At 35.5% G+C, this 13,433-nt stretch overlaps 1 protein-coding gene across 1 annotated transcript in view; it reads right to left on the bottom strand.

Moving 5' to 3' along the window:
* Nucleotides 1-7,304: 7,304 nt before the first annotated feature.
* LOC127453868 (glutamate receptor ionotropic, kainate 3-like) overlaps nucleotides 7,305-13,433 on the bottom strand; it is a 286,044-nt gene continuing 279,915 nt past the window's right edge. Inside the window, exon 16 of the mRNA XM_051720608.1 lies at nucleotides 7,305-12,003. Coding sequence (XP_051576568.1) covers nucleotides 11,575-12,003 — 429 coding nt within the window. The 3' untranslated portion in view covers nucleotides 7,305-11,574. The remainder of the gene's footprint in view (nucleotides 12,004-13,433) is intronic.

Raw genomic sequence — 13,433 nt, 5'->3', positions numbered from 1 at the left:
TGGACCGTCTGACTCGGCTATGCGATTCAGTTCGCCAGGCACCCGCCCAGATTCAGCGGCGTCCGCTTCACCTCGGTGAAGGGCGAGAACGCCGCTACCTTGCGTATGGAGATCACTACCCTTCTACGGAAGGGTGCGATAGAGCCTGTCCCTCCGGCCGAGATGAAGAAGGGATTTTGCAGCCGCTACTTCATTGTACTGAAGAAAGGCTGTGGGTTGCAACCAAAATTGGACATGTAAGTACTGAACTGGGCCTTGCACAGACTCGGTAAGACCATGTGATGTATTTCTACCCCCAACCCCGGGTTTAGTCTCTGCGGTGTCTTCCCCTTGGGAGTGAAAAGAGGCCATGGCTAGGCTAGCCTGTCCCTATTTTTTGGGCAGTTGACTTGTTCCCGAAGGACCGTTCGACACTCATAAGAGCGTTCGGGGGTAACGTAATGGCCTGGTGCGCTGGCTACGAGACACAGCGGTCTGCCCATCTCGCACCACCAGTCCACCTAACACAGTTCAGCTAGTTGTGGCATTTTGTATAGGGACCCCTAGTGTCACTACATCGACACAACGTCGAGTGAGTGACAGATAGGAAACGTCCTGGTTACTTTCATAACCTCCGTTCCCTGATGGAGGGAACGAGACATTGTGTCCCTCTTGCCACAACACTGAACTACCCGCTGAAATGGCCAGGACCTTGTCTCGGCTCCTCAGCACAAAACCTGAATGAGTGGTTGCATACCAGCTCATTTTATACTCGTATGTCCAGGGGAGTGGCATGCAAATTCCACTCATGTTTGGGGCTCCCAAGAGTGACCCCTAGTGTCACTACATCGACACAAATTCTCAAACCCTCCATCAGGGAACGGAGGTTATGAAAGTAACCAGGACATTTTGCTGATAGTTGAGAAAGAACCTACATGTACTTCTTCACTATAAACCATAGATATCCCTTAAGAATAACTTTGATGATTATTACTAATGATACTAATGATTATATAATGCTTAAAAGATTATTTAAATCTGCTGCTCAAAAGAACCCGGAAGTGCTGTTGCCTGCATTGTGACATCACAGTAATTATTTCTATATTCATTATTTTAATATACACTAATACATATGACATTTTAGAGCTGCAGGGAAATGGTATTCAAAGTACTGAAATGAGCATGGAAACATTTCAGCAAAAAACGTGGTTTGAAGTAACTTTTTTTTGTTTAACTATTCCTTTAAATGTTTTTGTGTCATAAATATAAGACCTAATTTCTGTGTCAAAGTGGTGTCCCAGAACATTGCACTTGGCCTTGTGTCTTTCCTTCAATGCTATGTAAGTGTGGACTTCACAGTTCACACTGCAGCACTGTTGTTTCTTTGAAGTGAGGGTGAAAGGTTCTACTCGCATGAGTCTCTTTACCTGAGAGATGCTGAACTCAGGTGGACGCACACTTCAAAGACTGCTTCTGCTACAGACAAATTAAAACATCCTGCACAAGCCAAAGTTCTCCAAAACATTGCTCTGTGTTCACGCCAACTGATAAAACATGGCTTCTTTCATTATTTGACTGCAGACACAGCAGAATATATATATATATATATATGTGGGAAAATAAATGGATATGAATAAACACCAAAGGTAAGCAAAATATCAACAAAATACAAAATTTGTAAAAATTGTTTATTTTGTTTTATTTTCATTTCATACAATTTTGTAAAACAGCAATGTTCACATTGTTTTATTCATTCATTTTTTTTTTAATAGATGTTTATGTTCCGTAAATAGGATTGATTGAACCAATAACCAAAGTAAATGCTCAATATAATGCATTTCATACAGATAGAAATGAATATTTCATGGTTTTCCAACAGTTAGATACAGAGGTGGGTAGTAACATGCTACATTTACTCTGTTACATTTACTTGTTTTTTGGGAAAAATGTACTTTGAGAGTAGGTTTGAAAGTGGGTACTTTTTACTCTTAAGTAAATTTCGAATTAAAAAAATATTTTACTTCTTTACAATGGGCGGTGTTCCTGTCGTTAAATTACTGGGTTTCATTTTATTTAATGTATAATTTATTGAGAGATTATTGAATGGGACTTTTACGACAGTGGAATTTCACACAGCTGCGCGGGCTGACACAGACTGTCACTCAAGCCGAGTCCATCACTGCTGCAACATCATGCTCTTCTAACTAAGTGAAACACTTTATTCGCTCTGCACAGTAAAAAAAGAATAGATTTGTCATGCAATGCCTTCACTTAACACCAAGTCAAGTGGGTATTTCAAGATTAAAACTGCAGCTCTAATTTAAGGCAGCACTCTGAGGTAAGTTGTGGCTCTAATGATAATGCGGGCTTTTCTGTGTAATGTGATGGTCATTTTCAGGGTGATTCTGTAAATATGGGCTCTTATGACATCAGTTTTTGAGTGTACATTCTTAAATCTGCAGCAATTTATCAGTGCGCTTTGTCCCGCATGTCATAAGCAGTATTTACGCATTTACCCCGCGCCCTCGCAGGGGAACTGGAAACTATTGCAGCTACTTCGGGCTGATTAACTGTATAAATCCATGTAAGCATCCAAGTTAAGTATAAATGCCTTTTGCTCTGCCGTTCACGTTATTGACCACTAGAGTGCAAACAGACAGCATTTCTGCGTGTGCAAAGTGAGGGGCGCAATGCGCATGTGAGAGATGTGCGGGTGCGAGGCGATCGTATGCCAAATAATATATATGTTAATATAAAGAGTAAACAGATTTTATCAAATGTAAATTATTGTATTTATTTTGTTATACTTTAGTATCTTTAAACTTCAATACAAGCTGGGTAACGTTTCATGGCACATAGCGCCCTCATCTGACCAAATTATCATAACCTAACCTAAAATATTATAACAGAATATTTAAATCATCCACATAATTATAATTTCCACTGTGCGCAGTCTTCTGAGTTCAAATAATATCACCTCAGTGAATTATTTAATAAATAAAGAATTCTGCTTAATGGCAAAATTCTGAATAAATAAAGAGTACATTTTAAAATGTATCTGTATGTTTTGCCTTTCTATATGTTATTATGTTATTTTAATCAAGTAATGATTGTTCAAAAAGTAATTTAATACATTCAGCATGAAATAAAACATTGCAGGAGTGAAGGAAGCAGTAAACTCCCACCTCGTATGTTTTCACTGTGGTGGATTATGGGCAATTAACCATTGTCGAGTGTACATCAAATGTACTGTACATTCGAAATTAGAGTGCACTGTGGGTAAGAATGAGTGAACAAAAGTAGGGAACAAGTGGCTTACTCAGAATTCAGACACTCCTATGAAATGGCGGACACCCGAAATAATGCACTATATAGTGGATAGGGGGTGGTTTCAGACAGAGCGAATGTTCCACGACCGGGGTTGGTGCCCTACACACAGGGTTGGGAGGGTTCCTTATGAAATGTATTCCACTACAGATTACAGAATACATGCTGTAAAATGTAATTTGTAACGTATTTCGTTAGATTACTCAAGGTCAGTAACGTATTCTAAATACTTTGGATTACTTCTTCATCACTGGTAGATTTTTTCACTTGTTTTGACTACAAAAACTCTGCCAGTACAGTAAGACAAAATACACATGTTAAAAATACATTCTCTGAAAAACCTAAATATCTTATGCAGTGTTGTTTCTAAAACAAGATAAATCAAATTGATCTTGTTTTAAGGATTTTTAGATATTTTAACAGGAAAACAATACAAAAAATATTATCAAGAATAAGATTTTTGCCCTAATATGAAAGGGCTTACTAGAAAAAAAGAAATTATGATCCAACGTGAATTTTCTTTATAAAAAAATATAATCGTGCCTGGTAACGTGCATGTAAAATGGCTAGAAATAGCATTTTAGCTTAGCGTAAATCTGACAATTTACACAAGGTTTATTTCTATTTCTTCTGCTCCAAACTTACTTCAAACTTACTTCTGTGTCTGCTCGTATGAATGTAACACTTCATAAGAAAGTGTTTCACCGCTGTTCAAATGCACTTTGAATCGCATCATTTATATGTATAAATGTTTTCCATCTGAAAGGACTAAATATTAAATGAAACAAATGACAATAAAATCCAAAGTAATCTCTTCAGTAATCAAAATACTTTTTGAATGTAACTGTATTATAAATACCAATATTTAAATTGTAACTGTAGTGTAATACAGTTTTATTATTTTTGTATTTTAAATACGTATTTTGTATTTTAAATACATAATCCTGTTACATGTATTCCGTTACTCCTCAACACTGCCTACGCAGGCTGCGTACACTGCGCTTAGAGAAGGGCCGTACTGCTGTACAGAAAACTGAAACTATTCTGAAATAAGAATCCACACAGGACTTTAAAAGCTATGAAATAGTGAAAGTTGGCATTAATAAAACATGATCTTGCTTTAGATTATATTTCAGCATTATATATAATGTCCCTGTGGGACATTGTTCACGTTTTCACTGTAATAGAAAGGTTTGCAAACCTCTCTTCTTATTGACAAATTCATCCAGATCTGACAAGAGCCCTTAAAGGGATAGAGTACCCAAAAATCAAAATTCTCTCATAATTTACTCACCTTCATGCCATCACAGATGTGTATGACTTCCTTTTTCTGCAGAACACAAATTAAGATTTTTTGAAGAATTTCTCAGCTCTATTGGTCCATAAAATGCAAGTGAATGGGTGCCAACATTTTAAAGTTAAAAAAAAAAAAACACATAAATCAGCATAAAAGTAATCAATAAGACTCTAGTGGTTAAATCCATATCTTCAGAAGTGATATGATAGGTGTGGATGATAAAAAGATCACTTTCACATTCTTCTTAGGGAGAAGAATGTCTCGCAAAAAAATTACAAATATTGATCTGTTTCTCATCCACACCTATCATATCACTTGAAGACATGGATTTAACTACTGGAGTCTTATGGATTACTTTAATGCTGCCTTTATGTGCTTTTTGGAGCATCAACATTTTGGCACCCATTCACTTGCATTTTATGGACCAAAAGAGCTGGGAAATTCTTCTAAAAATCTTAATTTGTGTTCTGCAGAAGTGATAGCTTAGCCATGATGTAATATTCTGTCATCATTTCCCTACCCTCATGTTGTTCCAAACCCGTGTGACCTTCTGTATTCTGTGGAACGCAAAATATGTGAGACAGAATGTTAGGGACAGACACTCTTTGTCACCATTCACTTTCAATATATACACTACCAGTCAAAAGTTTTGAAACACTTACTCATTCATAATTATATATATATTTTTTTCTTCACATTTTAGAATAATAGTGAAGTCATTAAAACTACGAAATGACATAAATGGAAATATGGGAATTATGTTGTGACTAAAAATCCAAAATAAATCAAAACTGTGTTATATTTTAGCATCTTCAAAGTAGTCACCCTTTGCCTAGAATTTGCAGACATGTACTCTTGACATTTTCTCAACCAACTTCTTGAGGTATCACCCTGGGATGCTTTTTAAACAGTATTGAAGGAGTTCTCATCTATGTTGGGCACTTATTGACTGCTTTTCTTTATTATTTGGTCCAACTCATCAATTTCAATTTTTATTTATTTTATTTTTTTTTTAAATTCAATTTTAGTTTTATAATGAAATAAATTAATATGTTGGCACAATTATATTTTTGTCTACAAAACTAATTTCAAACATTTAAGCATACGCCTTCAGATCAAAAGATTTTTAAGATCATGAGAAACATTTCAGTTAAGTGTTTCAAAACTTTTGACCGGTAGTGCTCAAAAGTTTGCATACCCTGGCAGAAATTGTGACATTTTGGCATTGATTTTGAAAATAGGACTGGTCATGGTCTTTTATTTAAGGATAGTGATCATATGAAGCCATTTATTATCACATAGTTGTTTGGCTCCTTTTTAAATCATAATGATAACAGAAATCACCCAAATGGCCCTGATAAAAAGTTTACATACCCTTGAATGTTTGGCCTTGTTACAGACACACAAGGTGACACACACAGGTTTAAATGGCAATTATAGGTTAATTTCCCACACCTGTGGCTTTTTAAATTGCAATTAGTGTCTGTGTATAAATAGTCAATGAGTTTGTTAGCTCTCACATGGATGCACTGAGCAGGCTAGATACTGAGCCATGGGGAGCAGAAAAGAACTGTCAAAAGACCTGCGTAACAAGGTAATGGAACTTTATAAAGTTGGAAAAGAAAGATATCCAAAGCCTTGAAAATGCCAGTCAGTACTGTTCAATCACTTATTAAGAAGTGGAAAATTCGGGGATCTCTTGATACCAAGCCAAGGTCAGGTAGACCAAGAAAGATTTCAGCCACAACTGCCAGAAGAATTGTTCAGGATACAAAGAAAAACCCACAGGTAACATCAGAAGAAATACAGGCTGCTCTGGAAAAAGATGGTGTGGTTGATTCAAGGAGCAAAAATATAATATTTCTTTTTTTTTTTTGTAATTGTACTTTTACTTGAGAACAGTTTTTGGCTACTCTACCCACCTCTGGTTAGATATGAAGGCATGTACAATAAATATGGATTTCACTGTGTGTTGCGGCAAAGATGCTAAGTTATTAATTACAATTAATGTGTCACAGTGTAATATAAGATTTAATCAGATTAAATAATAATTTGTAGTCTATAATTAATTTCCCAACGTCTTCAAAGTGCTACATACAAAGTGACAGTTCCCCTAATGTTGTAATTATTTATTAATATTTGTTTTCATTCTTGCTTTATGTTCAAACTGTTTGTGTTTTGTCATATTTGTCACAAAATTGTAATTGGACACCATGTCATAGAAAGTTTAAGTTTAAAGAACTGCACTATGATATACAGTGAGATCCAAAACATCGACCAATCTAAGATTTTTTTTCATTTAAATCTGAAAATGAACAGAAACTTTTAGGATTTTGAAAGATTTAAAACTATGATGTAAAATGCATTAGAAATATTTTTAAATCTGCACTATTTCTAGGTCACTATTAAAATAAGCACATTTGTGACGCTGATCGTGTTAACTCCTTTTGTACAAAAGGTAAGATTTTCTTGCTTTCATTGAAGCACTCAAGATGTTCTTTGGAGTATTCTCAAATGTTAATTTTTCAATTCTGCTTTTGACTCAAATTGTTTTGCTGATAATATAATTTGTAATAGTAAAAAAAGTTGTATTTAATTAAAGTCTCAGACTTTTGGACCCCACTGTATGTTGTAATAAATAATTGTTTTTGAAGAGAGTACTGAACAAGTGGATTTGACAATATAGAAATGGGAAGACAAAAGACATAAATAAATAAATTAGTAAGCTTAATATACATGATCGGTGTTCATGGAAAATGGATTAGAAATGACACAGAATCAGTCATCGTATTCTGCTCTGAATATTCTGATATAAGTATTATTTATATACATCTGATATGAATACATTAGGTTGCAGAATAACATACATGACTCCATATGGTATTAATATCAACCCCCCAATATAAATTGAAGTGAATGTGCTGGACTTCTGGGCCTTGGGTGTTAAATTGTTGTTCTTTAAATCCATTTAGTTGTATCTTGAGAGTAAATCCTACAGTATATTACAATATGCATGTATCACGCTTGATACAGCATTGCACAAATTATCGAGAAGAGCTGAGGAAAAAAAATACAGGTAAAAATCATCAGTATTTAGCAAAATACAGTAATTTTCTGTTCATCTAATATATACCCTACTTTGCAAGAAAGTGTTAAAATTACACAGAATTTGAATAATACATATACAATGAGCTTTCACCAAAGAAACATTTAGTCACATGAAGTTATTCTGGTCATTACATAATTCACCATAAAAACGTTTAACACAAAAATGCTTTTTTTCTTTTGTTTTTGCTCGTTTCTGACACTGTCCATTAGATTGACCTCACAGAGGCCTGTCATTGGTTGAGCTGCCACGAGCAGGCAGCAGGTGAAGACTCGTAGCACCTACTCCTCGTCATGAGAATGCTTCGTTCGTAGAGTTTCCCACATGTACATGACACATGGAAAAGCTTCATATAAAATCAGTTGAGTGCTGAATGTATTTGAAATATCTATGAGAACTGTCATTAAATGTTCATCTGAACACAAACCATGTTCAGATATGAGAGGGTCCAGTACATCTGTATTGCAGTTTTGATGTCTAACGCACATATATTGCAAGTTTGTTGTGTCTCTGCATTTGTTTACTCTCATTATTTGATGAACACTCAAATATGCAATTTTGAAAGCCATATAACCACCTATTGGTGGAAGGTGCACTGCTTTGTGGCTTTTGGCCCGAACCCTAAACCTACCCCTAATCCTACCCTTATTGATCAGCCTGTCAGTCACAAAGCAGGGAACCTTATGGCCATAAAGTGTCTCATATTACTGATGTACATCTTAATGTCACATTTAGTTGTTAAAAGCATTCAGAACTGTCCTGCAAAATGAATATGACAACACCAAGTAATGCTTTGAAATGAAATATACACACTTTAAATTATTGGAGTTCCCTTCATTGTGTTAATATATCACCTATATTATCACTGGAACTGCTCACAACTTCTGATGGTCACATCGCCATGCTTTAGTCGTGATATTATGCATGACATAAAAAAGATATGTAAAAATTAAAAATGCATTTTTAAAAAAATCAATTTTGGGTTAACTTTCTGTTGGGCTGATTAATAATTTTCTGCCAGAATTGCTCATTCAGAAAAACACTATTGAAGAAATAATGCACCCAAAAATGAAAATTTGTCATGATTTAATTACCTTCATGTCATTGTGACCCAGTAATTTTTTCTTTCTCCAGTGAAACACAAAATGAGATGTTAGGTAGAATGTCTGAGCTGTTCTTTTCCATACAACAGAAGTGAAAAAAAAAAAAAAAACACTTTACATTAACACTACATTAGCATTCCCTTTATTAAGGGTTAATTAAGAGGTTCATTAGTGAGTAATAATTCATTTACTAATGCATTATTCATTGATTATGCAGTTATGACAACATGAATAGAAACACACTTGCCGAATAGTGTGCATTTTAACGTACATGTTATAAATGCTTACTAAATACACTTATACATAATTATATTAATCAAAAACATAAAATTCATGATTTATTCAAAAACATAAAAATAGTCTGATTCAATATTATTATATTAAGATTAGATGCAAGATGTCATTTTGCTACAGTCCGCTTTGTGTTTATATGTACTACTGTAATGTCTTGACTCACTTTTGTTGTCACTTTCCTTGTCACGTTGATGTCAAAAGAATGGTGCTACTTGAGTGCTGTCCTAACTTAGTCCTAGTTACTAAGTCCTCTGAAAAATCAAAAAAAAAAATTTTTTTTTTTTTTTTGGTCTTCATGCACATTCACAGCACATTTCATAAAATAAAGCCTGATGACCATTAAGCCATACTGAACTTTATGTACATAGGTTTCTAATATTGGCAACTACTTCATAAATGCTTCATATGTGTCCGCTATACATTAATGTACATTTTTATAGGTTACTAACGTTAAATAAGTGTTATTAAGCACTTATAATATTTTAGGTAAAATGGCTCAATATCTGGCAAGTATTGTATGAAATATCATATTGTTATAACCAAATATCAGTGATTTATAATGCATTTGTAAATGACTAAATTGTCATTAATGAACCCCTTAACAAAGGTAAAAACTTTCAGATTTACCATTAACAAAGGTAAAAACATGAATGTAAGGTGTTACACTTAACAAAGGTAAACATAGAAGTCTGGGAAAATGGGATTTATTTGAAAGGAAGTGGGATGGATATTTGGCTTTTTTAGAGGGTTCTCGGGGAGGGGCAGTGAAGAGGGATTTGTAGTTTGATGTGTATGTGCATTCTTGTTGTTTTTTTGAAAGTATACTTTTTAAATGTTTTTTTTTTTTAATTTTTATTATTTTTACGTTGTAATTGTTGGTGACCACTGTAGAGGTGTTTGTGTCGGCTGGGGGTGGGGGGGAATTCTTCGGGGGGAGGGGTTTCATGTATATAATTGATTCCGTATTTTATGTTGTGTTTGTTTGTCTTATGAATGGAATCAATAAAAGTTGTTAATAATAATTTAAAAAAAAGGGTAAAAACATGAAATGTAAAGTGCCATTAAAGTACTGTACAAGTAGTCCATACAACCTGTGTGCTATATTCCAAGTGTTCTGAAGTTGGGGGTGAACTATCCCTTCAGATTTCAATATTTTTTTCACACAAAGCTTTCATATGGCTTTAGAAGACTTTGAATATGATAAATGAGTCTTATGGACTACTTTTACCTTTTGTTTGATTAGTTTATTTTGGCCTTTTGGTAGCTTAGCAGTATAAATCACCAACCACTTTTGTTATATGGAAAAGAGCAGCTTGGAATAACATACGGGTGAGCAAATGATGACTTTGGGGTGAACTACTCCTTTATGCAAAAACACTGTGTTTGTTTGTGGTGATTGGAACAACTCATTCCATTTACTTGACAACTCTCAAACCCAACTCTTAACAACAAAGCAAAAGATTTAAAAAATATATAATTCACATTATATGTTGAGATGAAGGCCAAGCCACACTGAATTATGTACTTCAAACAAGTTGACATAGATGGGGCTCTACACTGATGCAGATTGCAAAAGCCAACTTGTTGTTGAGAATCCTCTGTATATGTACGTAAATCCTCTGTATACAAGGGAATATTTTTGATATGAGGCCTGTGATTCTCAGGAATAAATCATTTAACGAACACAACCGAGTCAATGTGTCATTCGCTTTCTTGTTTGCAGGGAAAGCTGCGTTTCAAGTATCTAAATCCATTTGGATGACAGATCTTTGGCAACTGTTGTGTTTATCCGTCATTACCATTAAATCTTGCTGTGTAAAAAACATCTGCTGGCAAAGTATGAAGCGCAAATAAATCAAAATGTCTGTAAGTCTTGCCTGTAAGCACTATGAAATGACTTTACAGGCTGTGCAGAATTGTTATTCGTTTGAGGGTAACAAAAAGTCTAGCTATTTGAACTACAATTTATTTAGGTGGCTTGAATGAAATCAACTCTGTGTATTTCTGCATTTCCATGAACAAAGGAGGGTGCTACGCTCTCTGTAGCCTTCAGGAACTTGCAGTTTAAGGGTTTTCTAATATCACATTGGCTGCTAAAGAACAGCATACTAAACTAAATTCTCCTACGGTCCGACACACTGTACTGTACATTGCCTCCTATGAAACGCTGCAAAACGGCTACAGCGTTTGACAAAATAAAAACATGAATTGTCAGAACTCTTGAAAAAGAATTTTATGTGCTATAAATGATACTCTAAGAAAACTACTCCCCTTTGTGTCTGTCTGTAGTTTCATTTATTGCCATGATTCAGAAAAGCCTATATTCAACATTTTCATTGAGAAACTTAGATTGGGGGGGGGGGGCTCCTTCAAGTTCCACGTTTCAGATTGTAAGCTTTGCGTTGGAGTGCCATTTGTAAACATCAGACTCTGGCGCAGATCTGTTTCCGAGACGTGGCGTGCCACTCTCACAGGAAGGATACCGATCGGCCGCCCTCTCGCAATGGCATTGTGGGATACATTGGTTTGAGGATGTGGTCACTACCTGGTTTGTTGCTACTGCCACCGTTTTGACTGGCCATTTGGTGTCGGATATCTCTACGGTTGATGGTGAATGCTGTGATCATTTCGGAACCGTAGTCCCTGCTCTCCGGCACAGTGCCGGGAACGTGCCTTAGATGGCCGTCGCCCAGGCAAGTCATGGAAATACGGGCGTCATTGCGGTGCTGTAACTCATGTTGTCCTTTCCGGGCAGGCGACAATCGTTGAAGGAGTGCATGTTGATCACTGCGTCTGTCTTCGCTATGGCTGGCGGCTGGGGGTGGGGCTTGTGTTTCACTCGTCTCTCGTACATGAACGACAGTCTGATCTCTTCTATCACCGCACTGCAGAAAGACCTCTTGATGGAAAAAAAGACACATGGTGGTGGGAGGAAGGACAAAGACAAAAGAGGGGGTAAGTACATTCACGTCAGTTAGATGTGGAAGCCATTTTGTTAGAGTGCCAGCACATTAAATATCTTTTTTTTTTTCTTAGAAAATGCTTCAATTGAAGTTTAGGGGAAGCTACTTTGAAACTGTAGCTTGACAAGCTACAGTCTGTCATTTAATGTAGTTAAACTACAGTCAAGCAGTGTTGGGTAGATTACTTCTGATATGTAATCTGGAACTGATTACCAATTACACAACTAAAAATGTAAACAGTAACTTAATATTTAAGATGACACTATTAGGTGATAATATTATTATTTTTAGATACTTTTGGATTACTATTTTTATTTTTTATGTTTGATCTAAAATCTAAAACAAATAAGGGATTTAAAGAGCCATAAAAAACTAACATATGTTAGATGACGTTAGACAATGATAACATGCACTTTTTTTCATTTTAAGAAAGTTGTTGTTATTTAGGAAATAAGGAATATATATGTACGTATGTACTGTATATATATAGCCTGAATAGGCCTGTCACCAACCTAGCTTTATAGAATGAACGTTACTATAACTACATTTTTGCAAACTGACTTTTACGTGCCGTATTCTACATTTCACTGCAGTTTAATTCACTTTTACACAAATCACGAAAACAACGGCTGATTATGACTTTATAAACACTTATTTTTATTGTATTTTTATCACACACTGCTATGTTATGATATAGAAACACTTTTACTATAAGGCATCATTTGAAAAACTATACATTTCAATGCTTGTATTACAGACCCACCTACATTTACACACTTATTTCATCATGATTAGCTTGCGTGGTAGCTCAGCTGATAAGAGTGCTGGACTTTGGACTCAGAGGGAACAAGGTTGAAGCCCAGACAAACACGCAAGCTAATGCGTGAGACTTACAGGAAGTGTCATAGAAAGCAAACAAAATGGTGTGGTTGCTTCAGAAAATGAGCTTTTTTGCTTTCTCCAAACATTCGGTTAGGTTTAGGTATTGGTTTAGGATAAGGATGTCTGTTTTCTCCACCTCTCATTTGCATTTAGAACATTATTGGTTAGGTTTAGGTTAAAGTTTTAGATTAGGGAGGTATGTTTTACTCATTAAAACCTCCGTCTAACATTCACCTTAAAAACCTCGTCTGATTATGACACCATTTCACTCGCTTTTGGCACCCCCCACTGGACATTTCACTGGGAAACTGCAGCAAAACATGTAATAAAGCATGTAATTTTGTTTTGCAAAATTGTTGCAACAGTCACCTACTGTTCATGAGATCAGGCTGCCTGTAACACACATTTCAGTCTCTGGCTCAGACCGCTCTTTTAAAATTTAGGAGCACAATCAGTAAATTACACACTACACTACATTGCCG

This window comes from Myxocyprinus asiaticus, chromosome 16, assembly GCF_019703515.2.
Source record: "Myxocyprinus asiaticus isolate MX2 ecotype Aquarium Trade chromosome 16, UBuf_Myxa_2, whole genome shotgun sequence".
In the NCBI taxonomy this organism is placed as follows: domain Eukaryota; kingdom Metazoa; phylum Chordata; class Actinopteri; order Cypriniformes; family Catostomidae; genus Myxocyprinus; species Myxocyprinus asiaticus.
Note: the sequence above shows the minus strand (reverse complement) of the source record. Positions and strands in the feature narration are given on the sequence as shown.